The 27497-nt window shown below is 41.8% G+C and overlaps 1 protein-coding gene across 6 annotated transcripts; it reads right to left on the reverse strand.

The window, feature by feature from the left end:
* Positions 1-2444: 2444 nt before the first annotated feature.
* dbnlb (drebrin-like b) lies at positions 2445-22963 on the reverse strand. 6 transcript variants are annotated; one of them, XM_039802701.1, is made up of 15 exons: positions 22762-22962; positions 20067-20122; positions 19717-19829; positions 19550-19624; positions 18125-18274; positions 16047-16124; positions 10004-10155; positions 9145-9199; positions 8852-8923; positions 8440-8563; positions 7189-7305; positions 6731-6805; positions 5696-5754; positions 5510-5603; positions 2445-3047 (listed from the first exon to the last, which is right to left on the reverse strand). In XM_039802701.1, exons 1-15 carry the CDS (start codon positions 22842-22844, stop codon positions 2911-2913), a joined length of 1440 nt encoding a protein of 479 aa, XP_039658635.1. In that variant the 5' UTR covers positions 22845-22962; the 3' UTR covers positions 2445-2910. The 6 variants fall into 6 exon arrangements, with proteins under 6 accessions (XP_039658635.1, XP_039658637.1, XP_039658639.1 ...); XM_039802703.1 differs by lacking the exon at positions 8852-8923 and having other exon boundaries at positions 22762-22963; XM_039802705.1 differs by lacking the exon at positions 7189-7305.
* Positions 22964-27497: the final 4534 nt, after the last annotated feature.

Consider the following 27497-nt stretch of genomic DNA (forward strand, 5'->3'; position numbering starts at 1 on the left):
CGCTGCCACGAGCAAGGCGGGGCCAAAATAGACAAGAAGTCTATTTTATGCAAATACTGAGCGATGCGACAAAGCGGCAGCCAATCGGAGTGAAGGCAGCGTGACGTACGTCAGTGGCTCGAGTCAAAGAAAATAATTCAAAATGGCGGAAAACGCTTCAGGACATCGTATTTCTGTATTTATCGGATATGTTTGGCATTTTATCTCATATGTTGTTACTTTTAAATCGAGAAATAAATACTTTTAAATCCAAAAACATCGTTCTTGTGACTTAATGATACCTGTGAAGTAACTTTTAAGACGTGCTTGAAAGGTAGCAATGGAAAATTTCAGTTTACTGTTGCCAAGCAACCAGAGGTAGGCTAGGCACGCCCACAAGCGAGGGCATGGCGCTCTCTTTTGTAGCTAATGTGACTGTAGGGTGAGTCAGCAGCTCGCAGCGTCAGATACCGACGCACAAGGTAACCGGTAACCCTTGTGTTGTCTTCCCGTCAACTTTAGACGTTTTTGGCGCCTTTTTTTCCACTGTTTGTTTTTGCTTTTTCCAACGTTTTAAATTGTAAAATTTTTCTTCAACACATTTTCAGCGCTTATTTCTACGTCCCATTTTTTTCCTGATATAAAACTAAAATTTTAAAAACGGGTCAATGTGACACGAAGTCAACACGAGGGTTAAGGCTGCTTTATGGTTCTACGGAGGCGCCACGCAGAGTTTCCTCCGTAGCCGACGTAGGTAGAGTGTAGGGGTGGGGAAAAAAATCAATACAGCATAGTATCGCGATATTTTTCGTGGCAATACTGTATCGATACACAGACGCCAAGTATCGAGCTTTTATGATATATGTGTTTGTCAGTCTGTCTGCTTGACAATCCCATTTTGCAGCAATAAAATTGAAGTGAGATGAACAGACAGAGAAATGGATCTTTTTAGATTAAACAGATGTTGACAAAACTGTCCTTTCGGGACATCATTTTAAATTGGGAAAAATCTGAAGTTGGAAAAAAAAGGTAATACATTGCAATATATTGCAGAATATTGCAATATGTTTAAAATCGCAATAATATCGTATCTTGACATAAGTATCGGGATGATATCGTATCGTGAGGCCTCTGGTGATTCCCACCCCTAGTAGAGTGAAGGTTATACTTGTGCGTTGGTGTGTGCGTGGAGGTCTTTAAGAGAATAGCGGTGAGGATGGGGTCAAACGCAGGACTTTCATTCAAGAGACCGCAAACCCTAACTAAAGCTGCCTGCACATGAGCCGCATTAAAACCGCGCTGGCTGTTCCATCGTTTTCCTAAAAAGGGGAGAGCGCTACCCTCGGCGTCGTGCACCGCTCGGAATTACCGCCAAGCGCTGCTCGCAAAATTATTTCCAACTTTGAGCTCGCTGCCGCTGACCTTTCCATGCGCAACTAACTCCTGAAACGTATAGCTGCGCTGCACCCTTACCTCGCGGTTTTACCACGGAGCACGTGTAGGCGGCTTAAAAAGGACAAATCCGGCGCAAAATGAACCTAGGGGTTAAAATAACACACGCGTACCGAGTCGACCGTTCTCTGGGATGTGTTTTCATGCTAATCGAATGTGACCAGTTTTTAGCGCAAACCGCTAATTAGCTAATAACGCTAGTCGTCGGGGCAGAGGGTAAAGTTAAAAAGAAATCTCCATTTCTACACCACTAGCAAGGCGCAAAATATCGTCACACTTCCATGGTAGCATCATGAGGTTCCCTACATGTAAACACAAGCATCGAGAGCTTTGGAAGTGTACAGATGGTTTATTAAAAAGATAGTTTAGAAAGACTTATACTTATACATGCGGGCGCCGTCTTGGCAAAACACTCACGACCAGTCGAACGCCGAACGCTGTGCAACATGAATTCAGTTCAGCTCACGTTGCTTGTCGTTAATAAACTGTCTGTACATTTACAAAGTTCTCAATGCTTGGGTTTACATGTAGGGAGGCTCGTTATGCTACCGTGGAAGTGTGGTGCTATTTTGAGCCTCGTTAGTGGTGTAGAAAGAGAGATTTATTTTTACTTTACCCGTGTCCCGATCACAGGACTTGACCGAGCGCGTAGAAAAATGATGCCAAAGGGACACCCAGAGCGTCAAATACTGCAGCGGAGGGGATTTCATTAGAAAGCCCACTGCGTCTGACCGAGACGCTAAAGGAGACGCCGAAGGCCGCAGACCAAGCGCCGTTGGTTTCTGACCTGCTGGGAGAGAGAACGCGTCGACTAAATCCACCCAGGGCACAGCAAACATCTTATTTTTTTAAATATTCACTTCAACCACATTGAGATCAGAACTAAAACATGGTTTGAAATTCACACAAAATCAAATCACATAAAAAAGAAAAAAAAAAAGTTCAGTCTGCCGGTAAAGAAAAGGCAAAAACAAGGCAAAGGATTATACTGTAGCTGGTACCGCTATCTTTGATTTTTTTTTTTTTTTTTTTTTTAATTCTCTCTCTCCTGAAATGTACAGGAGCGTTTGCTACAAGTGACAACAGAATCATACCTGAAACAGAAGTGAAGTCACTTTGTAAGGAATGTGGACTAGAAATGCTCACAACAAAAAGGAATTAAAGACTTAACAAAAAGGCCAATATTGTACTGCATCACATTTATAGGAAAAGAGTTGGATATTTGGGGGGAGTGGGAGGGAGTATTGGTCCGACTAAATTATACCATCAGTTGCTCACAACATCAACAATTTAATTGGAATTGCCTTTTTTTTTTTTTAATAGAGGAGAGATTTTGAAAGCGTCTGGCCCACAATTACCATCCGTTGATTGGTCCATGCTGTGGAGGATCGTTTGCTCCGTTCTCGGCTCACTTGTGTGCGAGGATTGACTTTGGGAAAGGGAGAAAAGGGGAGGTGGTGGGGGTGGGAGTAGGGTGGGCTAGATAAGCTCGACGTAATTGGCTGGGAACATTCCAAAATGGCCGTCTGGGCTGAAGCCCCGCCACCAGCCCTCGTCTATCATCTCGATCCCGGTGATCATATCGTCGGGGTCGAACGAGATCTCCGTGTCATCAGCTGAAGGAGAAGAGCAGTGTGAAGGCAGCAAAGTCACTCAACAACTCAATGCCTATGTTTTTTTTTTTCTGGCATTTTAGGCATTTATGTGGCAGATATTTTATACATGCATGCAAATCAATCTTCTCTGAAAACGCTGGACTCAGTATACCATGCAGCACTAAGATTTGTAACTAATTCTGGTTTTCGTACTCATTACTGTAGTAGGGCTGGGCGATATGTACAAAATCAAATATCTCGATATTTTTGACCAAATTCCACAATATCGATACCGCAACGATATTGTAGTGTTGACTATCGGTGCTTTCACAAAATATTTACACAATGAGATTTTTGATGAATAATCACCAGTAATGTGGATATAATGACTAAGTGGGAAAAGGCAAATAATAGAACAGTTACAACAGTCTGGTAAGTTCAGGAAATGACATCACTTTACTGTAATGCAGCCTTTAAAACCAGGAAAAGACCACACTTGTGTCATATCACGATATTCAAAATCTAAGACTATATCTAGTCTCATATCAAGATATCAATATAATATCGATATATTGCCCAGCTCTACACCGTAGCCTGTATGAGAGCGTTGGTTGGCCTTCTTTGCACGATCGCAGGTTGGAGCATTGGTATATTTTTCTTTTTAAAGGCCATACTATGTAAAGTGCCTCCTTACTTATGTTCCCTCCTGACTCCTAAAGTCACTACCAGTAAATCTAATCTTTGATCATATGGGCCAATCGTGTATGACATTCCCCGAACGCGAAGTGTCTTCGGCGAAAGTGCCTTTAAAGGTTTTGCACCGTCATCCTCGTATAAATTGCAGAATCATCTTAAATTAGACTACCTACCAACAATGACAGTTTAAAATTAGGATAAAGGACTATTTGAGTACCAAAAACACGTGTGTTGTTAATCGGCGCTGCTGGTGATTATGTTGAAATGATGTTAAATTGCCAACTGTTGTTTGTTTTTCATTGTTTTATTTATTTATTTTAATATGGAACTACTATACTGCTGTCTTGGCCAGGACTCCCTTGAAAAATCTTAATGGGATTATTTCCTGCTAAAATGAAAAGGTTAATAGGAGGGAGGAACGACATCCGGCAAAGAGGCAAAGAGCCGCTGGTTGAAACCCAACCTGCGGCCGATGCTGCAAGTACTGAGCCTCTGTACATGGGGCGCACGCTCTACCAGGTGAGTTACACAGGCGCCCAACTCAATGCCTATTTTAAAACAAAAGTTCATTAGCCTATAATTCCTACTCTGCAAACAAAACAACCAACCTTAACCCTACATATACCTTACTGGAGTTAACATATATAACAATAACAATATACGTGCAGTCCCTTGACTACACTCGTTATCTCTGCCAGGCGTTCGTGTGTGTGTGTGTGTGTGTGTGTGTGTGTGTGTGTGTGTGTGTGTCTCAGATACTACAGCACCCATTAGCCTCCTGTTTTGTGCACATTTATGACCGTTGCGTAAGGAGCTGTCGTGGTTGCAGTGATTTGGCGGCGCTAAGCCCCGAGAGCAGAGATAACGAGAGGGGAGGAACATCTGACGCACAACGTCAGGCTTTCATCACAGCAATGTACATCTGTTGAGGCTTTTTTTTTTTACCGTCCCTGACTGCGGACTCTAATCAATTAACAACTGCTTCAGGAGCAAGAGACATTTACGGCAATAATAACAAGCCTGACCTCGTCTGTGGCAGGCCACATTTGGCTTATGGCTTAAAAAATGGATATCCGTAGCTTGAACCGGAGCTTCTGCAGATTAATTCCATACCGGATATATTATAATGCACTAAATTTAGGCACTTTCTTGACTGTACGGGAGCCAGGAGGGACTATTAGGTGAGATTCAACTCTTCTTTGTTTTGGAGGAGAGCGCGAGACACACCTGGCGGAGATCTGCTCTCTACTGAGAGCACTTTTCTAGTTAGATTTTTTTTTTTTTTTAGCTGTTAAAAATTAAAAAGACCCTGGGGGATCACACCTGAGCCACTAGAAATCTTATCCTAGCACCATAACTATTTAGAGGAGAGGTGCAGTTAACGGGTGCGGCTGGTATTTGTAACTGACCAAAATGATTTGGTTGCTACATCAGAGGACGCAGGGTAGACGCTCGGAAATAGGCAGTTAGAAGCTAGGCGTGTCTCCTCGCCACCAGCTTAAATAACCCTTCGTCTTGGGATGGGACCCTTTACACAGAGAGTTTACCGGGATCTGACACACACTAAAGGTTATTGTAACAGACATTATTTGCCTAAAAGCTGTTCTGTCCTCTTGACCTCCCAAAACTCTGAAAAATCTGCAGTAGTAGAGCGCGAGTCTGCTTTTTGTATGTGAAGGGGGCACGTCCAAGCTAAAACAGGGTGTTAAGTTGCTCTTTAATATTAGTGACATTTACTTAGCCTACTTAACTGTTACGGTGTAGTTGTGTAGTGATAGAAAACTCACCAGCCTGGTAGTCATACAAGGCTCTGGCACAGGTGCCTCTGTCTGGTGTCTCGTCGGCTGTCACCTCGTACAAGTTGTTCTCCTCCACGGGGGGCTGGAATAAAGACAAGTTGTGGTCTGGGATTTATTTACATGACGGAAGAAAACAGTCAAAGCATTTCCTGCAAAGGGTAAATAAACAATCACCTGAGCGGGCTTTTCATAAGCCGTCTCCTGGACGTAGGAGTTGGCAGCCGGTGCCTCCTCTGAAAAGAGAGATTACCATCAGTGAGATGTGTCTGAGCAAGGCTTTCTACCTGCCAGCAGGTGGCAGCAACAGCAGCTGTGTGGCTGGAGGGAATAATATGTGATTATGACAAAAAATAATTTTTAAAAGAAGCAGATGGGAGGCTTGGAAAGCTGACGCTTAACACTGAGGCTACCATTTACACTACTTTGTTTTCACTTTTTAAGCGGTATTTTGAGACAAAAACGATCTCCGTCCACACAAGAGTTTAAGCTCCAGTAGCAGAACTAATCTCTGTCCATATTAACACGTCTGACATCACACATAGGGCTGGGCGATATGGAGAAAATCAAATAACACGACATTTTTTGACCAAATACCTCGATATGGATACCGCAACGATATTGTAGTGTTGACTATCGGTGCTTTAACAAAACATTTACACAATGAGAATTTAGATGAATAATCATCAGTAATGTGGATATAATGACTAAGTGGGGAAAATGCAAATAACAGAACAGTTACAACAGTCTGGTAAGTTCAGAAAATGACATCACTTTACTGTAATGCAGCCTTTAAAACCAGGAAAAGACACTTATGTCATATCACGATATTACCATATCCAAAATCTAAGACGATATCTAGTCTCATATCACGATGTATGACATGTCATCATATGACATGACCCACACACCCACACACCCACACACAGAAACTACTTTGGAGAAAGAACAACAACGGTAAAAAGTAAGAGCAGGGATTTACTATCTTGGAGCGATGACGAGGTGTAACTGTTACTGAAAGGTCTGTAAGCTACCTAACCGATATGACTGGCGTGCGTCGTCGTTTCTAAATGTCTCCGTTTTAGGGGCTCGGAGACGCCGCAGTAGTGTGGACGGCGTGCGTAAATGTAGCAAAAAGATATTAGTTTTAAAACCAAAACGTAGCAGTGTAGATGTCGCCCGAGGCTGGTGTTGTGTGAAAATGGGCCCCACCTTCACACTGCTCCTGGGGGGTGGCCTCCTGCTCATCATACTCACAGCGGGACTGTCCATCATCCACATCAGGCTCTTATCACCCAAAACACAAGCACAGACACGCATGTACACAGGGGAACTCATTCACAAGTCCACACAGGCTGGAAACCACCAACCTCAGACATAAAGGGGAATGTTGGCACGGCTCACTTGAGGAATAACAAAACAACAATCTGGAAGTTTCTTAGGAAACAGAAAAGGACATTGAATGGAAGAATGGCTCATGATGAAATATGGGTTTATAAGGAAGATGAAGATGATCGCACACAGAAACAACAATGAGAAATGAAGCATGGAGCTTTTAGTTAAGTATGAGACTGTCACCCAATATGTGTGTATGCATTCCGTGTGTGTGTGTGTGTGTGTGTGTGTGTGTGTGTGTGTGTGTGTGTGTGTGTGTGTGTTTGAGCTCACACCTGTGGCACGGACAGGAGAGGCAGAGCCTGCTGGCACAGGAGAAGCTTGGCGCTGAGGGGAGCTGGCTCGCTCACTTTCGTACACTGGCTTAGACAGAAAGGGGCTTTGCAGACGGCCTGAGCAGAGACACACATGGAACCCCCGAAACACAAATGTAGAAAAGGGGATGAGAGGGAACACAAAGTGCAGACCAGTTGAGCAGAAGAAGAAAAGACACCATGATGGAGACACAGTGTTACGTACAGTATGACTAGGAGACAACAAGGCAGTCTGATGGAAGGTTAAAGCGCTGAAATATAGCGTTGGGAGGCAATCTCCTTTAGAAAAAAAAACACTGGTTTGTACAAAGCTGAGAGAGAAGCTAAAAGAGCTTTGCAGTAATGCCGGAGGGGTTGTGACATTTAAAAGGGTAACTTTTATTTTTCAACCTCCCATGTTTTTGTGTCTAAGTGACTAATGGGAACAACAATTTGAGCAGGACCTCTGCAGTCGGCACCTGTGATACAAGCTGAAATGTAACCACTACGGGCATTTGTGCACCGTCAATTTCCATCCACTAAAAGTTCTGTTTTTGCCGCTGACAGGATCAGATTATTATTCTAAGTGTCTGACAACATTATAGAAAGGATCCCTACAGAGATAGACCTTCTAGTTAAAGAGTAAGATCCTTTCCAGTTTAACCAGAAACAGCTCTGAAATCGCCATTGGCGACCTCACCAGACTCCATGTAAATAATCAGTTTAATTTAGCGTGTACAGAGCCAGCATATTTCCACATGTAAATGGGTGAATTAAGGGTTTATTTCAACAAAACCAGAGTGGTGATTGTTGGAACAGTGGAAAGACGAACCAAGACGGATTTTGATTCTGTCCACTTTGAATGAAGTGTGTTTTAGGATGATAAAAACTACTGTTCATTTAAATGGAGTCCGGTGGGTTTGGTGATGGTGATTTCAAGGCAACTAAAAGGTCTATCTCTGTAGGGATCCTTTCCATATTGTTGTCAGACACTTAGAATAATAATCTGAGCCTGTCAGTGAAAGATTAAAAAGTGCGTAATTGCTCATTAACGTTACATTGCAGCTGGTTTTCTTGCTTAATACTGGACCGATTTCAAAAACCGTCGTTCCCATCAGTCACTTAGACACAAAAACATGGGAAAATAGGGTCCAGGTTGAAAAATACCGAAGTTACCCTTTAAAGCAAAGAGATTTATATACGTGGAGGTCAGGGTGTATGCAGGGCCGATACCTGGCTGGGGGCTGGCAGGGGCCGCAGAGGGGACGTCTGAGTCACTGGGAGTTATTCCCCTCTCTCTCTGCTTGAACATCTCTCTGGGGTTCATGGCACGCTGAGAGATGAGAGAAGCTGCCTCCTAGAAAAAAGGAAATGAATAACGCGTACAATAAACATAACACGGGTTAATAATGCAGAAGGAAGTGCTGCTGAGAGAAGAACGACAGAACAGACAGATGTCTGATTTCTGTTAATTATCACGGAGAAAGGAGACATAGTGCAGTAAAAGGCTGAAAGACAGATGTGTTACGTTAAGCTTAAAAAATGGTGTACATTTGGTTAGAAAGACACAAATGCTTCTTTTCGAGATAGGGATGAAAAAAGAAAGTTTGGCCAGAGGAGAGCACTTTCGGGAAGGGGAACTCACATTGACCTTTTCCACAGATTCACCTCTCTTGACCGCTTTCTTCTCGACTGCCTGGTTCTCCTCCTGCTCCTCCTGATAACGTCGATATTAATGTTGGAACTGCTGACATTAGCTACCTTCCTGACCTAAAATGCGTGCACTATCCAAAACTTAATTAACGATCAACATAATTGTAGAAAAGTGGCTAACGCTCAGTCAGTTCCACACCAATACACGCTCATTTCAACATCTGATTCCTTGAGTCTCAGTTTACTTCACAAACCCTTTAATTCAAAGTGTAATGTCACACTCACCACGCGTGGTTTCTCCTGGTCTTTACTCTCAGCGTCCTGCTGCTGCTGGTACTTCCTGTTCAACAAATGACCATTTAGAAGACAAGAAGAGGAAATGCAGTATAAACCTTTTAATAGGTGCTACACATGGGTCACTATTCTCCAAATCCACGATTATGTTGCCAATCGTATGTTTCGTATGTTGTCAAAAACAAGTAAAAATTGTTAATCACAAATCCACGATTTGATTCAATTTTCAAATTGGGAATGAGAGCCACTAGATGACAGAAGGGTACTTCTGTTTCCCCTGCCATTGGGGAAGCACTGACTTTACAACCAAAGTTTGAGTTTCTCAAAATGAACGAGGTGCAATCGAACGCACCATGGAGTCCCGTCGGGGCCCACATGCTTTACCTTCCTTGTTCGTTTTCATAACTCACTCACGGGGAAAGCAAAACGTTGCCACACCGATGACTTCAGGGAAGCAGCAGGATTTTACAGTTTTGTTGTTACGTTACCCTGTGTCTTTAACTGCATGCTACCAGCCAGTAAGCTAACGTTATCCTGGGTCTTTAGCTGCATGCTACCTGCGGGTAAGCTAACGTTACCCTGTGTCTTTAGCTGCATGCTACCTGCAGGTAAGCCAACGTTACCCAGTGTCTTTAGCTGCATACTAGCAGCCGGTAAGCTAACGTTACCCAGTGTCTTTAGCTGCATACTAACAGCTGGTAAGAAAGAGAAGGGGAAGAAAATACTGGGGGAATCGCCAATACTGATTTGATGGTGGAAATCAAAAGCGATTTAAAATCTAAATGCTAACAACCCTAGTGCTACTGCAAACTGCTCTTAACAGTGTGCATTTCCTTCAGTGTCTACCTACTTTTGTTGGTCGATTTGAGTGGACCTCTCCTTGTCCCTTTTGTCCCTCTGCATTGCCTCCTTGGCCTCTCTGTCTTTCCTCTCTTTCTCCATCTTCTGTCGCTCCTCGTCTGCCTTGTGCCGCTCCTCCTGCCGACGTTTCTCCTCTTCTTTCTAAAAGCCAAACAGACCGACGAGGTCAGCGTTAGATTTGGCAATGAGCACCACTTTCTGGGTGTATCTGTGACAGGTATGGTGACGAGCCAAAACAGCAGACAAAGGACAAAGTTACAACAATGCTTTTGCGACTACGGTTACATTCCTGATGGATAAGAAACTGCCTGTCTTGTGTTTTTAATATAGGCTTTTAAGAGAAATGGAAATGTGTGTCTAGTGTTTCAAAAAGTGCAAACTCGTGCCATATTTTGTGGAGTTCTTGCAATTTCAATGAGTCACAAACGCCTTACATAAAAATAAAAAAATTTTAAGCGATAATGAAGCTACTCATGACACTGTCTCAGAGGTCGGCATGATTTTTTGATTTATTGGGATCTCCATTAGCTATTCTTCCTGGAGTCCACCCAAAACTTGTGCATCTATACATCGTAGGGATGTCACGAGAACCGGTACTTTGGTACCAAAATTCTGGAAATGTGACGGTACTTGTTGTCCTACAGTACCGTAGGTACTGGGGGATGCAAGTTTTCCGGACCTGATGGGGGCAGCATATGGCGTCAAGTGTTCTAGTCTGCCGCTAAATGCTGGAGAAGAATAAAGCTGACCGACGCAGGAAAACAGAATAGCGCATCATCTCCGTGCACGGCTTTACCGTATATCTACATCAACGGCTTTCACGAAAGACAACATGACAACATGACTTTGTGTAAACGTACGCGCCACTTTCCTAAAGCCAAGTGGCGTGTTATCTGTACGCATTTTGAGCTATACGCGTGTATATCTACGATGTATATAGTGGACGGCAGTCTGCAACGTCACAGAGAAAACATACACGCCACTTCTTTAAAGCCACGTGGCGTGTTATCGCGAGGCTACTGTTGGGTTTAGGAAAAGAACAAACGAGGAAAGGAAACCTCTAGGGCTGTGCTCGATTAAAGAAACTCTTAGTCGACTAACACTCATTCAATTGTATCGACTAATCGATTAGTTGATTTCAGCGTTTCCTCTAGGATTTTTTTTAGCAGTGGGGGCAGATCTGTCGGAGCCCCGCCACCAAATGTTTTATGTATTAAACGGAGCTGACACTTCGCTGCAACACAAACAAATATATTTATTCACCTCTATTCACACACATTGAGGCATATTTTGATTTCGTTTTGATTGAACTGTATTTTTGAGGAACTGTAGGTCTACAAAATTAATTTTACAAGAAATTCTTCATAGGGAAACCAAAACCCAAAAGTAGCCTATAGTATGAAACCATTCATAATGAAACTAATTGCATATTTGCCTCAGTGGCAAAGTTGGCAGCCTTGCTGTGTGCATTTGATTTTTCTTGGCTTTTGGAAAAATAACTCCAAGGCTCGATTATAGGGGAATTCAGAAAGAGGTGGCCCATTAATGCTGAGTAGCATACATGCTGCTACATGGTCCCCCCTGTGGCCTGGACGGTCATTTTGAAATTTATATGTGTAATAACTTTGCTAAATAAAAAAAATACAATCCTGCTAGTACCTGACTTTTCCTAAAATAGTCTGTATTTTCATTTAAAATTATCATTTTTAGGCTATATACATTACACAAAAGGCAAAGAAAATACAAATAACTTTTACCTATTTTGGCCATTTTCGCAGTTTTGTTTTTAATCTTTTGCGTGGTTGAAGATGCATCTTGGTTGCTTAGTAATAATCATAGTCTCTGTCAGAGAAACGGTTACTAGCGGTCTCAGTAAAAAGTGTGGGCATTAAGGGCATTAAGGTGGTAGCCTAAGTGGGCAGAAGAGAGGAAGAGAAAGAGGAAGCAGACGTGTTGTAGATGCAACCGGAGCAGAGTTAGTGGTTATTCATTTTATAACGTGGGCCCTGGATCAGTCTCCGCTGGTTTTCTGATCACGGTCGGAAACGAAGCGATCAGGAAAGGTTAACACGTTGAACATTTTAACAGCTTATTAACGTGCGCCTTTTTCCCCATGCACTGATGCGCTCATCTGTTGACATTTCCGAATGCCTTCCTACAGTTGCTTAAAAAAAAAAAGGGCTTTCCACACAAACAAACGTAGCCTACATGTGTCATTAAATGAGATTTTAACAGCACCGCAGCAGACACCAAAACGGAGGCAGTGCCAGTTAAGTTAGGTTATAAATGTTCAAATAACCTAGCCTACTTTTAATTGTTATTTGGCTGGAATTATGTTGAATGAATTTCCCCCAATATGTTTCGGGACATGAATGTATGAAATAATCCCGGTTTAGCCTACTATGCCTTGATATGATATCAAGGGCGTTGTATTGAATCAACAGCCACCTGCAATTTATCTAGCAGGTGAAGGTGAAACAAAAAATGTGCAAGAACTATAGACTAATACAGGCTTAAATGAACTGACAATATAAGTTAGGCTATACGACTTACAGTTCTCAAGGATGCACACATGCCATCTCAACCGGTCCTCCGCATAACCTGTCTCTTTTTCTTTCTCCCTTTTCTCTGAGCGGCACGCGTGCCCACTCGCGTTGTGAAGTGCGTGTCTGGGCTATTCTGCGACTCTCTAACAATCACAGCTGAGAGACGGCTTTTTTCCCCTGATACCGTGGCGGGAGAAATCTAACCGTGGCGGACCGCCACTTGCCAATCAACAGAGGAAACATTGTGATTTAATCGACAGATCTGTAAATCTGAGTTTCTCCGCAAAGAATCATGCAAAAGCACCACTTTAATTATTGTGTTTAACAGAGATGTGCTCGTACGTTTCTTGGAAATATTGGAAATTCAGCATGAAAAAAAAAAAAGCATAAAACATGTCTAATCGACTAAAGAAATCTAAGTGACTTAGTCGACTAATCAACTAAAAGGGAGCAGCCCTAGAACCCTCACACACGATCCCCGCTCTCCTGGGTGAAAGTCCTGTGTTTCTCGCCTTTTCATACTACTCGCTCGATAACACGGCACTAATGGCATACGAATTGGCGTGTCGTACATACGCCACTTCATGACATCAGTCTGCGACAGACTACTAGTTTTCTTTTTGATGTTTTTTTTTTTTTTTTTACTTTTTAGGTTTTATCTTTTAGAGCATTTAAACAACACATGTATCGTGACATCCCTACATACTACAGGACCCATCATTCCTGCAGCCTACCCAAAACTTGTGCATCTATACATTGCAGTGCATACATACTAGAGATGCACCGATAGACCGGCTGGTGACCGCAATTGTCCGGTTTTCACGTGCTCGGCCATGACCGGTAGGTCAGTCTGACATATGCCGATTTCATGCCAGTCAACGCTACAATTAACTGACAACAGAAGTTATACGAGTTACAGTTCTCAAGGACGCACACACACACCGACGAGACAGCACACGGTCTCTTTTTTCCTTCCTCTCAACTTCTCCTTCGTGTGCGGCGCGTACCCGCTCGCGGTGTGAAGCGTGTCGGCGCTATTCTCCCACATGAAGGGAACCTGGTGAGTTATCCTGCAACATGTCAGCTGTTTGGACATTCTTCAGCGTGTGTGCAGAAGATAACAAGTTTGCAATATGCAACACCTGCAAGGAGAAAGTAGGGCATGGAGGGACGACACCAAAAACTCAAATCACATTTTTTTTTTTGGGATATTGGATTTGAAAAGAAGGAAAGGGTTCTAACATTGCTCTTTAGATGTGTGTTAATGTCCCACACCAGGAGTTCTATTTTATAGTGATCCATTATCTGTTCAAAAAATGTTCTATTATCTCTGCAAAATGTTCTATTAAAGAAAAGATAGAAAATAAATATTTGTGTGTGCTGTAAAGTGGTTAGAAAATATGAAATCGGAATCGGTTAAAATCGGTATCGGCTGGCCTAACTCAAAGAAAATCGGAATCGGCCTAGAAAGTTGTAATCGGTGCATCTATAATTAGGGCTGTGACGGTATAGTATTTTTCTTATCGCGGTGGCGAAGCAACATACCACCGCGGTATGGCGGTTAACCGCAACCCCCTTACAAGAGTAGCATAAATTAGAGCGAGAATGGCCGGGGGCCTTAAGTGATTGACGTCAGTGGCCGTGTGGAGAGCAAGCGGTAACGGAGAGTAGCGTATGAGTGCTGCTGTGAGGAAAAGCGAGAGGAAAAAGAGATAGCAAAGATGATGTAAAGTAAACAATAAAACAACAAGCTTAAGCTTCTCTAGACACAGTGGCTTTATCTGTTGTCAATACTGCCGGTAAAGTGAATGGCCGTTACCCCCCGATAAACATCGGCTTAACCCATAGCACAGTGTTCCCATTTCAGCTCAATGGGAGAGTCTTTACTGTGTTTTGCTGTCATTTATGGCCACTCTGCTTTCTCTCATCTCCGTTGATCTATTCCACAGACAGTTCAGAAAGCTCTATTGTCAATAAAGTAAAAAGAAAAAAAAAAAAAAGGTTTGCCGACAATGCCAAGGGCAGACGCTCCGCAGCACAGCGGTCTTAGCAGCTGAGCAGACAGAGTGCTCTGTCTAAGATAACCAATGTAAGCTGCTCTGTTTAGGCTACAAAACGTGCATGCAGGCTGAGGTTCAACCGTTCGGTTTTGTCAGGATTAAGCTATAAGGAGAAGGAAACTCCGCTAGCTGCTAGGCTAATGTGCAATGGTAAACACTGCAGCGTTAACGTTAATGTGTCCACGTCCACCTCAGCTCAATGGACTGTCCATCCTCATGGGCAAAGCTGAAGTGACGGGCAACTTGCGTTTATTTTTTCTCTCCATAAACTCTTGAATGTAGGATAGAAGACAGTCGATGAGGGTAACTACACAATGATTATTGCTTTCATTATATGTCATATCACACAATATCTGTTCTCCTGTAAGTTACGTGAGATAAAAGGTAAAAAAAAAAAAAAAGAAATATGCGGTGATGACGTCATGACCGCGGTAGTGGCACGTCACCGCCGGTATTGCGGTGATGCGGTTATCGTCACAGCCCGATCTATAATACATACATTAAACAACGGTCACCAGTAGGGTTGGGTATCGTTTTTGTTTTTTTTGATTCCGGTGCTAAATCGATACTTTTAAAACGGTGCCGGTGCCTAAACGGTGCCTGAACCGGTACTTTTCAATAAAGTAAAAAAAAAAAGAAGAAGAAGAAAAAAAATAAGGGTAGTAAACAACAGTCAGTGACTTGTTTATTGCTAAGGCCATGGTCAAAATTAAAGATTTAATAATAATGTAATAACTATAACAATAACAATAACTTATTTCACCAGTAAATTGCTGTTGAACCCCAGATGGGAAAAGGGTATTTTACAATTACTGTGAATGCACCACGAGGCTACCGGTTTTAAGTGAACGCACCGTCTGTGTTGTTTAATTCCGACCATATAAACATAGTACTACTAGTACTACTAGTACTACTACTGTATATCTATGAATTGCGACAACTGCCACTGCTGCTGCAGTGCAGACTGTTACATCCCGCTGTTGAAGTCCTCCACAGTGAAATCCAGTCACACTTTACACTGTTTAACGTTAGCTGTCAGCATTTTACCGGTGTTTAATCCAGCTGCTAGCTAAAGGTAGGCTAACGTTACATGCTGTCAGGTGTAGTGTAAAGTCAAGCACCGAAATGAGGCACCGAAACTTTCGTTCTTATTCGGTCTCGTTACTACCGTTTACGTCGGCACCGGTTCCCTATTGGCACCGAGTTTCGGTACCCAACCCTAGTCACCAGACAAAACCACATTCGATCCATCACAGAAAACAATGACAAGAAAAATAATATCAGAGACATAACAACATTCAACTCAACACAGGACCTAGTTTAAATTATTCACAGAATGTAGAGCTAAGAACGTGACATTAACCAACGACGGTCAGACTTAACAAAAACACACATAATGAACTTAATAAAAAGCTCAGGAGCCTACCTCTGCCTGAGCCCAGAAGTTGTCTTTGTTGGTCTTTTTGATTTCGGACATCGCGTTGGTCTTCTGGTAGACTGAGCCCTACGTGAAGGAACAGACTATTTAAGATCATTGTGTGAACATTTTACATTATAAGAAAGAAAAAAAAACACAGTGGGACCCAACTACTAGAAGTGTTTGTTAGCAAAAATGTACCTAAACCTAATCCATCTCTTTGAATTCATTAGTCATTTTCACGTGCGAGGATGTGTGTGTGTGTGTGTTTGAGCAGAGGGAATGGAAACAGTTTTCTTTTAGGAGACAGAAAAATGTAATTGTATGTGAAGATGCAATGACAACAAAGGGATTCATGCATTCTTTCATTAGGGATGCTAATTAAAAATGAAATTAGAAGTTGTTAACTGATCATTAACCTTTAAAAGACAAGCAGGAAACGGTTTTAACTTTCCTGTTTTAATAACATTGTTTTTAACTGTTTAACTGATAATATTAAAATCGATCAGTTTAACGGTTAAACATCGCTAGTCATTTTTCATTAACTGGATATAATTTTAAACTGATCTCACAACTGATATTCGGTTAAATTATTAACATGATGTGCCCGATTTATGTGTTTTATGATTTATGTAAACAACTATTTAGTCTCGCTTTGCCAGACCTTCCTCCACAGCGCTGCGGAGGAGGGTCTGCACAGCATTCCTGGATGGGAGAAAAACGTGCTCTGGTTTATTGGCATTTCTTTTAACCAATCAGAATCGTCTTGGGCAGCGCTAAGCGCCAGACGGAGCCACGGTGCCTCTGCAAAATAGCCTCTGGAAGGAACTTGTTTTAGTGGAACACGTGTACGTTCAAAAGTAGTTTTAGTCGAGCTACAGAAAACTCAGATTGGACAGATAGTCTAGCTCGCTGTCTGCATTTACACTAAATAGCCGCTTTCCAACCGGAGGGATTTTTGCAGTTCCTAGACGCTTTTTTTCTCGTGTTCCGACTGGACCAATTTGGGGATTTTTAAGTTCCTCTGGCCACAGTTCCTGTAACTCTTTCAGCTCCTACTTCAGGGCAGGGTCTTTTCGCTGTTCCCTTTTCAGCATAGGGACCTACAGGTCAACGAGGGTCGGGTTTCCGGTACAGACAGACCAACAGCGGGACAATTTTAACAGTTTTCGCCATCTTATTCATCACTAAATTCACTTCTGACAACATATTAGGTGGGAAATGAACTGTTTAGATTTCGAATACAGGCAGTCTTGTGAAAAAAATGTATGCCAAATTGACAATTTGCTTCAAAGTTTTTGGAGGTGAGAAGCTCCATGAAGTGAGGCGACGGGCGACAGGCGCCTGCCCCGGCCGCGAGCTCGTCGCTCGGCCAGTCCTGCTCAGAGACCCCGCGGTAAGCCGGAGGTCTCTCAGACCGCTCTCGGAAATAAGAGGCTTTGATTTCGCCGTTGATGGTTCGTTTGTTTAAATATCACAACACATGTCCATCATAAGATTACACGAGATACACGTTTCTCTTCGGGAGACTCATTTAAATTATGAAAAATATGATATACGTTAGATTTAGTTCATACTTTTTTTGGTGTATTTGCTTTCTGATTTTAACGCTATAAAGACCATTGCCATGCTTGCATTAGTCCCTTACCCCTCCTATAGTCCCTATGGCCACTTGGCCAGTGCAAATGCAAATGGGAAAAACGGTTTTGGGGCAGAGTAGTTAGTAGATCTGCTTAGAAGTGGACTTTTCCTAGAACTACGTTCCTGTAACTAGTTGGTCTGAAAGCGGCTTATGACACGTCGTCGATGTAGACTAACAACCATTAGATATGAATCAATGTTTTTTTGTTGTTGTTGTAAAGCCTTTCTAGCAGGCCAGCATTTTCAGATTCCTCTCCCTTTGGAGTGTTTGTTTTTCAGTGGTAGAGCTGGCTTACTGTGAATAGAAGGCTGTAACAAAAACAAACATTTCAAGTGTGTTTTGAGATTAAGGAGCCTAGTTGAGATCTAGCCCTCTTGCTTATCTTTCTAGCATTAAACATAAGCAAAAAGGAGGGCACAAGGCAGGAAGTGCATGCGCTGCATACCACGGGACCCTGAGGACCGCTGTCCTGGAAGCGGCTGGGAGCTTCTTTGTGGAAGCTGTAGTTCGCCCCCGACGCTTTGGCCACCTTCTGCATGATGGCCTCGGGCTCCACGTCCTCGTCTCCTCTGGCGTTTATCGTGACGTGGGCACCCTGAAACAACGTGGAATGAAAGTTCATTTTAATACTCACACAATTAGGCAAACAGACAGTTGTTATCTTAGTCTATGAACGCACCACCCAATAGTTTTTGTGCGACACCAATCCACCACAGCTGTTATTCCAACAACGCCTGCAGCTGTATAGGATCTTTTTTTCTAGGGTTTTATTTTAATTTTAGGCCCAGATCAAAGCAATCATTAACTTGCCGTTTAGCACACAAATAAGGCTACATCTACATTACTACGATTTTATTTAAAAACTAATATCTTTTGCAACGTTTACGCCTCACGTCCACGCTACTGCGGCGTTTCCGAGCCCCTAAAACGGAGACTTTTGGAAACACTGCTGCCCCAGTTTTGGTTAGATAACTCCGTGGTTGCTTTGTAGTCTGGACGGACACAAACGGAGACATTTAGAAACGACGACGCCCGTCAGTCAGTCTTATCGGTTAGGTAGCTTACAGACCTCTCAGTAACAGTTCCACCTCGTCATCGCTAATAGATAATAAATCCCTGCTCTTACTTTTCACCGTTGTTGTTCTTCCTCCAAAGTAGTTTCTGTATTTTTTTACTTCTACATCCATGATTTCCAACCGCAGAGTAACGTCAGACAGTCTGCTTCCTGTTTACACCGGCACACACATGCCCACCGTGTGTGTGTGTGTGTGTGTGTGAACGGTCATGTGATACGTGACGTGTTAATATGGACGGGGATTAGTTGTAATACTGGAGCTAAAACTCTTGTGTGGACGGAGATCGTTTTTTTCTTAAAATTAGGGCTGGGCGATATGGAGAAAATCAAATATCACGATATTTTTGACCAAATACCTTGATATCGATACCGCAACGATATTGCAGTGTTGACTATTGGTGCTTTCACAAAATATTTACACAATGAGATTTTTGATAAATAATCACCAGTAATGTGGATATAATGACTAAGTGGGTAAAGGCAAATAATACAACAGCTACAACAGTCTGGTAAGTTCAGAAAATGACATCACTTTACTGTAATGCAGCCTTTAAAACCAGGAAAAGACAACACTTACTATATTACGATATCCAAAATCTAAGACGATATCTAGTCTCATATCACGATATCGATATAATATCGATATATTGCCCAGCTCTACTTAAAATGCTGCTTTTTAAAGTGAAAACGTTGTAGCGTAGATGTAGCCCGAACATACTCTCTAAACATAAACACACCGTTATAGAAACTAAAAATGCATATTTAAACTAGACTAAAAAATGACTGCAGTGTTACCTTAAGAAAATCGGCCATGGAGCGGACGTGATTGGCACATATTCCTTTCCTGGCGTCCTTCACTCCCTCTCCAGTCTGAAACACAAAGAATTACTCGACGAGCTCAAAGACGGCCCACTTCAGAAAGGGGACAAACCAAACGTACGATAGTTAAGTGCAGCACAAACCCAGTTGATGAGGACGTATTTTGGCAGGCCAGAGTTTGGATCCTGCACCCGGCAGAAAGCGTACATCACTTTTCCACTGTTCAATTCCTCAACCAACTCCTCCAGTCCTCCGTCTGGCGCATAAACATTGTGGGAAAGTCAAATGGTTACCGTGGTTGGTTGTGTAACTGCCGACATTTTTTCCCCCCTCTTACAAATGACAGGGGTGAGAAAGCAGAGGCGAGCACTGCCTTTGTGCAGGCATTCCAGGACTGCAGCTGTATGCCGACAACGAAATCCCTGCACACATTTGATATTAGATCGTGTCGAGATCATTAAAGCGTCATGACAATATCGAGCCGGTTACTCACCCCCCTTGTCTGCCAGGCGGATATCATTGCTGTTTCCCTCGTAGGTGAACAAGGCCCTGTGGGAAAACAACAGGATTATGGGATATTAAAATACCAGCGAAAACACATCACACAGACAAACAGAAAAGAGTTTTGCGGGTTTCCAATTTTAAGCAACCATCACCCTTAAGCCCTATTCCAACAGGACACATTTTACAGAAGAAGGGTATGAGATGGGGAAGGCACAGTCTATTGATTTGATATCCCGATGCCTCACCACCTCAGTATTATTAAATATTGCTACAAATGTTTTTTTATCAACAAATTCCAGCAGTCAGATATATATGAACTCCCCTTTTTATTGTATCTGCTGTTAAAAAAAAAAAAGACACTTCCTGAACGTAGCGGAGTCACACAGCAGACAAAAAGGCAGAAACAAAAGAAAAGCAGCGACCGGAAAATAAACAAGTAACGTCAGTAGGCAATAATCCATTATGGTCTGTCACTGCATCGATGCAGAATCTGCCATGTCCCCATCACGATGCAATGATTCATTTCAACCACCCCCTTATAGATAACCATTGTTTTTTCATGGTGCCTTTCTTTAAATAATTGTTATATTTTTAACTGTTTTTAAACTGCTCTTTATTGTTTAATTTCTTGTACTGCACTGTAACTTTTATTCTTGTATTTTCTGTTTTTAACTTTTTTAAATTGTTTTTATGTAAAGCACTTTGAATTGCCCTGTTGCTGAAATGTGCTATACAAATAAAGCTGCCTTGCCTTTTGGTTGGTGAGTGAGGAAAATCTACCAGCTACATGCATATCCAAAGCTTTAGTGTGTAACTCTTTGATATTAATGAACGTCCCGTTACATTCAAGCCGTTGCCGAATGAGTTTATTTGTTTATTTATCGCAAGTAATATCGTTATTGCATATTTTCCTCAAATCGTACAGCCCGATTTTACCATCATAAGATCTGCTGGGGAAAAAAAATAAATCATTGGACTTCCCCTGCCCCCACTGGACGACATCTTTAACCCTTGTGTGGTCCTTCGGGTCACCGGGACCCAAAGGACCATACAAGGGTTATGTACTTCAGTTTATTTTGTTGAGGATTGCTCTCTAAATCCTGTCTCTTGTAAAGTAAGTAAGTAAAGTTTGTTTCTAGAGCACATTTAAAACACAGTTTAAGCTGACCAAAATGCTGTACGAACGAGCACCAAGGTGCTGTATTAAGATCCGCTGCCTCTGCCGAGCGCACAATACTCTGCAGGATGAGACACACCCCTCAAACCATCCCTTCTCCCTGCTTCCATCTGGCAGGCAGTATCGAGCTTTTACAGCACACACCTCCAGGCTGCACAACAGTTTTATCCCCAGGGCCATCACAGAATTCAACATCCTGCCCCCTTCCCACACCCCAGCCAGCACAGTTGCACTTTCTAGATAGGGATTATATGCAATGGGACTCAATATTGGATGCCTTGATCATGTTTTTTTGTATTTTTTCTTATTTTATTTATTGTGCGAGTGTGTATATGGAAGGGATTGTTTCAGAGTCTGCACAAGCAAATTTTGTTGTATGGTTCTACTGCACAATGACAATTAAAGTCTATTTTATTCTAGACGGTGCTAATTTTGAACCCTGCAAGAGAGCCATTTTCAGACTAAGTATGAGGCCGGCAGGGCTCCCTGGGCGATTACTCCTTGAGATTAATTAATTCAGGTCATCATTAAACACTGCAGCTTTCATCAACAGGTTTCAGCCTCAAGGCACGAGCACACAGTCCTGTAACATTAGGTAACAGCAAGAGGAAGTTCCTGGATTTTTCTTTCACATATTGGCCATATTTCAACTTTAGATATCTTATCAGGAAGTGGGTGAGGTAGCTTTTTTTTGTTTTTTCTTTTTGTTTTAATCATTTTATTCAAACTCAGTATACATTACAGGTATTATTGTTTAAGTAACTTTTATTATTATAGTATACAGAAATATACATAAGAGCAAAAGATCGGAAAAAAAAAAAAATGAAACAAAAAAAGTAGGCTAACATAAAATATGCAAAGGGGTCAGCAAAGAACTAATAGAAAATAAATTAAGTGAAAACATTAAATAGGGAGCACAAGCTTACAGTTTTAATGGCTCGCTTTGTTATTTGATAAAGTAATTGTCTTGTATTGCACCTTGTCTTCCATGGAAACATTAAAGTGTGGTTTAAAGTGAGTTTTATGTATTGCCCATATCTTTAACTTCTGATATCTCACCAGGAAGTGGATGCTGATGTAGCTATACACCTATTCATTCAATGCCGTGACAACCAGGCTTATAAAAAGATGCTGAAAGATTATTAAAAACATGCAAAGCATAGATATTGTCGCTAATGTTTAAGTGCGTAGCCTGTTGGTTGGTCAGTGTGACGTTACCTAACGTTAGCTAATTAACAATGTCACTAGCTATTCAGTTAATACACGTCAGACAATAAATGTAAAAAAAAACTAAACTGCCATGAAGCCGACTTTAGCTTAAGCTAGCTACATTATCGCTAAGTTTAATAAGTAGAAGGTCTGCTGTGGTTAACATCAAGTCCCAGGTTGAGTTTATCTAACGTTAGGTTACCGTTAACTTACTTGACTGGCTCAATGCTAGCCTGATGGCTAACATAACGCCTCCTACGTAGGGCTAATACGGGGTTTTAAAAATGCGGCTTCTTACCAGTTGGTATTGGATTTTTCATCTACCACTTCTTTAAATGCAGCCGTTAATGCAGGGCCATTTTTGCTGAGGTTAACTGCCATCGTTATGCCGAGTACAGCTAGCCAGCTAGCTATCCGGGATGCGCCCTTCCTATTGGGAGGAGTGGCGACGATGCTGACTTTCAGCTGGGCACGAAGCTAGTTTAGCTACTGGCTACTTCTCAGCCACGGTCGGCATCTTCCATATGATATACCGTGACAATCCGGAAGGGCGGAGCTAGTTTGCGTTTTTTTTGTTATCACGCTAAACTCGGCTGTGAATGTTTGCAATACGATTTCCAAATAAATATTAAGAAGCACAAAATCACCTAAGGTAAGCAACATACAATTAAAAGGTCGGTCCGGATAAACGCGGAAATTGTGTTGTCTGCACCGCACGAGCCGCGCATGAGATTTAGTTGAATCAAACGCACCCTAGAGCAATGTTCACAGGTACGGTGGCGCTATTTATTAATGCTGTATTCACGTGTTATCGGATTTATCGAAAAGATGAGTTCCCGACTGGTAAAATTCACATGAATGAATTTATTAGAGAACGAAATGCCCCCCTTAAATCGGAACAACAACCCGGAAAGTCGGCGAAATGTTTCCTACACGACTTGCCGAGTTGGCGTCATATAAAGCAGTCACATGGCGGACTAAAGTAAATGTTAGGTTAATGATAAGCAACTGATTAAAAAAAAAAACTTTTAATTATTTCAAGTATTGCATATACAATTTTTACTCGCATGTAATTTGTAATAAATAAGGTTGTAACCATTGCTGCACAAATAGTGACCTACATTAGTTAGAAAAGTTATTGATTAGCCCTTACCCTGACAAGTCATTTAAAGCAATATTTTAGTGGTTTTAGGAAATGTAGGCTACTTGTGTGCAGCAACAAGTCTGGGACACTAACATAAAGCTTCAAACTGGAAATAAATACCGGAAACAGCTATCAACATGTTGTCCAACATTACGACTAAAGCTCATAAACACGTCAAAGTCGGAAGAACGACTTCCCAACTCGGTAAATGGGACTATCCGAGGATCACGTGAATGCAGCTTAAGAGAAACGAGTTACGGTAGTTTCCGCTACAGTGGGCCTACATGTACAATATTCACACAACCTTATCTTCTGATTAAGAACAGTATATCTGGTTATTTATTTTAAAAGCATCCGCTCATTTAATACCACCAATGCACAGCTGTTACATCATAATTAAAGACGCAAAAAAATGGACTACAGACAACAGTAAACCAAGATGAGCTTTATTCATATGTTATGAGAAGGTCAATAGTTATCTTGTGTAGGCTATGTGAGGACAAGTGGACAAGTTCATGGTGGCATTTCAAGCACATATATTCCAAATTTTAAGATGCACGAAGGCTGGTCCTGCATTCAGAGAAAGCCAGGCAGAAGATTTAACAAATAAAACTGAAAAATATTGGTGCCGTTCAAGCAGGTTTCCATGTCTACGGATGAAATGAATCACCCATTTAGGGGGATACAGCCCTGATAGCAAATTTACAGTTCATGACAATGCTCTTTCTCTATATATATACAAAATGAGGGTTAAGGCTAAAATTTTTAGTCAGAGGTGTTAGGCAGATGAATTGTAACGAAATCCCTGATATCTGGCAAATGGCTGTGAGAAGGTTCTCCAGAGTGCAAAGCATGCCAAGCTGCCTATCTATATAAACTCTATTGAACACACTGGACAAAGGAAGTCAACGCCGCACCACTCACATGACCAATTCAGGGTGCATTCAAAAAAAAAAAAAATCGTACATTTGGAAGAAAACCGCTTTCAAATAAATAAATAGCTAGATGAACAAACAAACGCACACAATGTACTACAGCACACAAGCCTTTTTTCAGTCGGGTGTGGCAGCAAACAGACTTTCACTGCATTTAGAGGATATATTCTCAAAACATATTAGTGTATACTTTTTCATGACCTCCTGTTTTGATAATTTTCTCTACAGCAGCTAAGAGGAAATCTATATTTAGTGCCTAAAGTGTGGTGTTAATTCTACAATCAAAGCCTCTAATGCTCATGCTTTACTATGGACCTTTCTGGATGAATCCACTCTATTATATGCCTCAAAAGCTAATTTATTCCCCCTTTCATAATACCAAATGATTCCCTTTGTATTGGCAGCATCAGCACATTATGAGCCATGACTGAAAAAATAATAATATATATATATTCAAAGCATTTTTTTCATTAACTACTTTATCCAACAGTCACAATGGATTATATTAAAATCAACATTACAGATCACAATCTTTTTCAATGTTCTATCTGGTGACATGATTGAAAAGAAATTGCCCATCACCGAAGCTTTCAAAGATACAATACAAAAAGGTCACAAAACGGATCACCGCGACAAACGCTTTCACTGTCAGTGTGGATTATTAATCCCCAAACAAAACACACTTTTGCAGACCCGAATAATAAGAAGAAGATGATGAAGAAATGCAGACAAACGTCACATCGATTGGACGTTTAAAAGCAGATTTAAATGGTCACGGCGCCTGTATTTATTCACCTCAAGTAACAGAGCGTGACTTTAAATAAAATAGGTTCTGGAAAAAAAACACCATGTCTGTTTAAGTTCCCCTTATGACCACGAGTGACGAGTCAGTTTCATTTTTAGAATAACAGTAGCACGTACAGTACAGGCCAAAAGTTTGGACACACCTTCTCATTCAATGTGTTTCTTTATTTTCATGACTATTTACATTGTAGATTCTCACTGAAGGCATCAAAACTATGAATGAACACATATGGAATTATGTACTTAACAAAAAAGTGTGAAATAACTGAAAACATGTCTTATATTTTAGATTCTTCAAAGTAGCCACCCTTTGCTTTTTTTTGATAACTCTGCAAACCCTTGGTGTTCTCTCAATGAGCTTCATGAGGTAGTCACCTGAAATGGTTTTACCTTCACAGGTGTGCTTTGTCAGGGTTAATTAGTGGAATTTGTTCCCTTATTAATAAAAAAACAAAGGGTGGCTACTTTGAGGAATCTAAAATATAAGTACATAATTCCATATGTGTTCATTCATAGTTTTGATGCCTTCAGTGAGAATCTACAATGTAAATAGTCATGAAAATAAAAAGGAAACGCATTGAATGAGAAGGTGTGTCCAAACTTTTGGCCTGTACTGTATGTGTTTAACAGCGTCGTTTGAACGCCGTTCATGTTCAAGTGTCGCTCAAAAATAAATGGGAGATGCTGATATAAAGAACTTGACAGGGATATTAATAATAATATTAATAATAATAAAAAAAAAACTCTTAGTGATAAATGACAGCATATGTTTTGTGCAACACAGACCGTGCGGGCCTATACGCATAAAGGACTTCAGGAGTGCTGATCTGTCTTTGTTCATTTTGCCTCTTCAGGAAGCGGGAGCGTTTTCTCAAAACCGTTAACTTAAATCAGAACATTTTTTATTTATTTTTTTATTTTTAGAAGCCTGATGATATGGGGGACCTGGTGGGCTTTCCTCACCGTGGGGCCACTGCATGTGAAGGCTGATGATTTTGGTTAGATACCTGAGTAACTGTACTGAGGAGATGGCACGCAGCTCAGCTATATGCCAAAGAAAAGAGTAGCTACGTTCATAGCTACACGACGAGAAATAAGTCAAAGAACAGCAGGATTTTGTGCAGTTATGGACACCAGCCGTTGGGGAGTTACTTATACGGGATAGAAGGGCAACAACAACAGCGTGTGTGAGGAAAAATGGAAGTTTGACATTCAACCTATAGAGCCCCAAAACAGTGACTAAGTTTACATGCACATGATATTCCAGTTTTTGCCCTTATTTTCCAAAAAAGACAATCTTCAGACTTAGCTGTTTACACGGCTAACGAAAGGGAATATTCCACTAATCTTCCCGTTTACATGCAGCCGCGCAAAATAGGTTTTTTTCAAAGTTTTCCACCAGTGGCGGACTTGTGAACACAGCCTCCCTCTTTCTTTCTTTCCTTCAACCACCTTCCTGACACCTGTTGATATCCAAGTCTTTGATAATGTTTAAAAAGTAGCCGTTTCTCTCCTTCTCTTTTGGCCGTGCATCTCTACCGCAGCGCTGCAAACTGTCGGTTGGTTGGTTTGTGTCCAACAACCGTAGCAACCTAGCCTAGAAATCTAGACGCCCCCCCTAGCGGCAGCAAATGTTATTTACAGCCAGGGTCAGTCTAGCAACTCTCCGTTGGCTTGCGAGCTGGAAAAACCAAACTCTAATCATCGTGTGTAGAGCCGGTGGGCGGGGCTTAACATAATGACGGCAGAGTTGCGACTGTTCCGCGTGAATTCATTCCCCGCTACTTGAAAACAAAGAAGATGGCGGCTGCCGCTGCTGGCGAACAGCGGTCTTTGGAATCGGCTTTTGGCCGCGACTCTGGAAGACTGAAAAGAACGGCCCTGAAGTCATTCTTAAAAAAGGAAGATGTGTTCGGAGTTTTGCCGACTGGTTGGTTGTAGCGCTATCCTGTCGCCTGCAGAGGGAATTTGAAAGACAACCGCTTGTCCCCGCCCCTCGGATTGAGCCCTGCCAATGGTGAGCTCCCAGACCCAACATCTGGATGTGGGTCTGGCTCGTCAGGCCAGTAGCAATGCACAGAGCTGACCGCAGGCCGTTAACAGGCAAGAAGCCGTTAATAGTAGTGTCACAAACTGCGGGGAATACCCCGA

This window comes from Perca fluviatilis, chromosome 6 (assembly GCF_010015445.1).
Source record: "Perca fluviatilis chromosome 6, GENO_Pfluv_1.0, whole genome shotgun sequence".
Lineage (NCBI taxonomy): Eukaryota > Metazoa > Chordata > Actinopteri > Perciformes > Percidae > Perca > Perca fluviatilis.

What these genes read in the sequence shown, in the direction of transcription:
- dbnlb (XM_039802701.1), bottom strand. Translation starts at nt 22,844, where the DNA reads ATGGCAGTTAACCTCAGCAAAAATGGCCCTGCATTAACGGCTGCATTT. An exon ending in AATACGTCCTCATCAACTGG is followed by an intron (nt 19,625 to 19,716) that starts GTTTGTGCTGCA and finishes TTTGTGTTTCAG; the next exon opens with ACTGGAGAGGGAGTGAAGGA. An exon ending in GCGGTCCTCAGGGTCCCGTG is followed by an intron (nt 16,125 to 18,124) that starts GTATGCAGCGCA and finishes TCCTTCACGTAG; the next exon opens with GGCTCAGTCTACCAGAAGAC.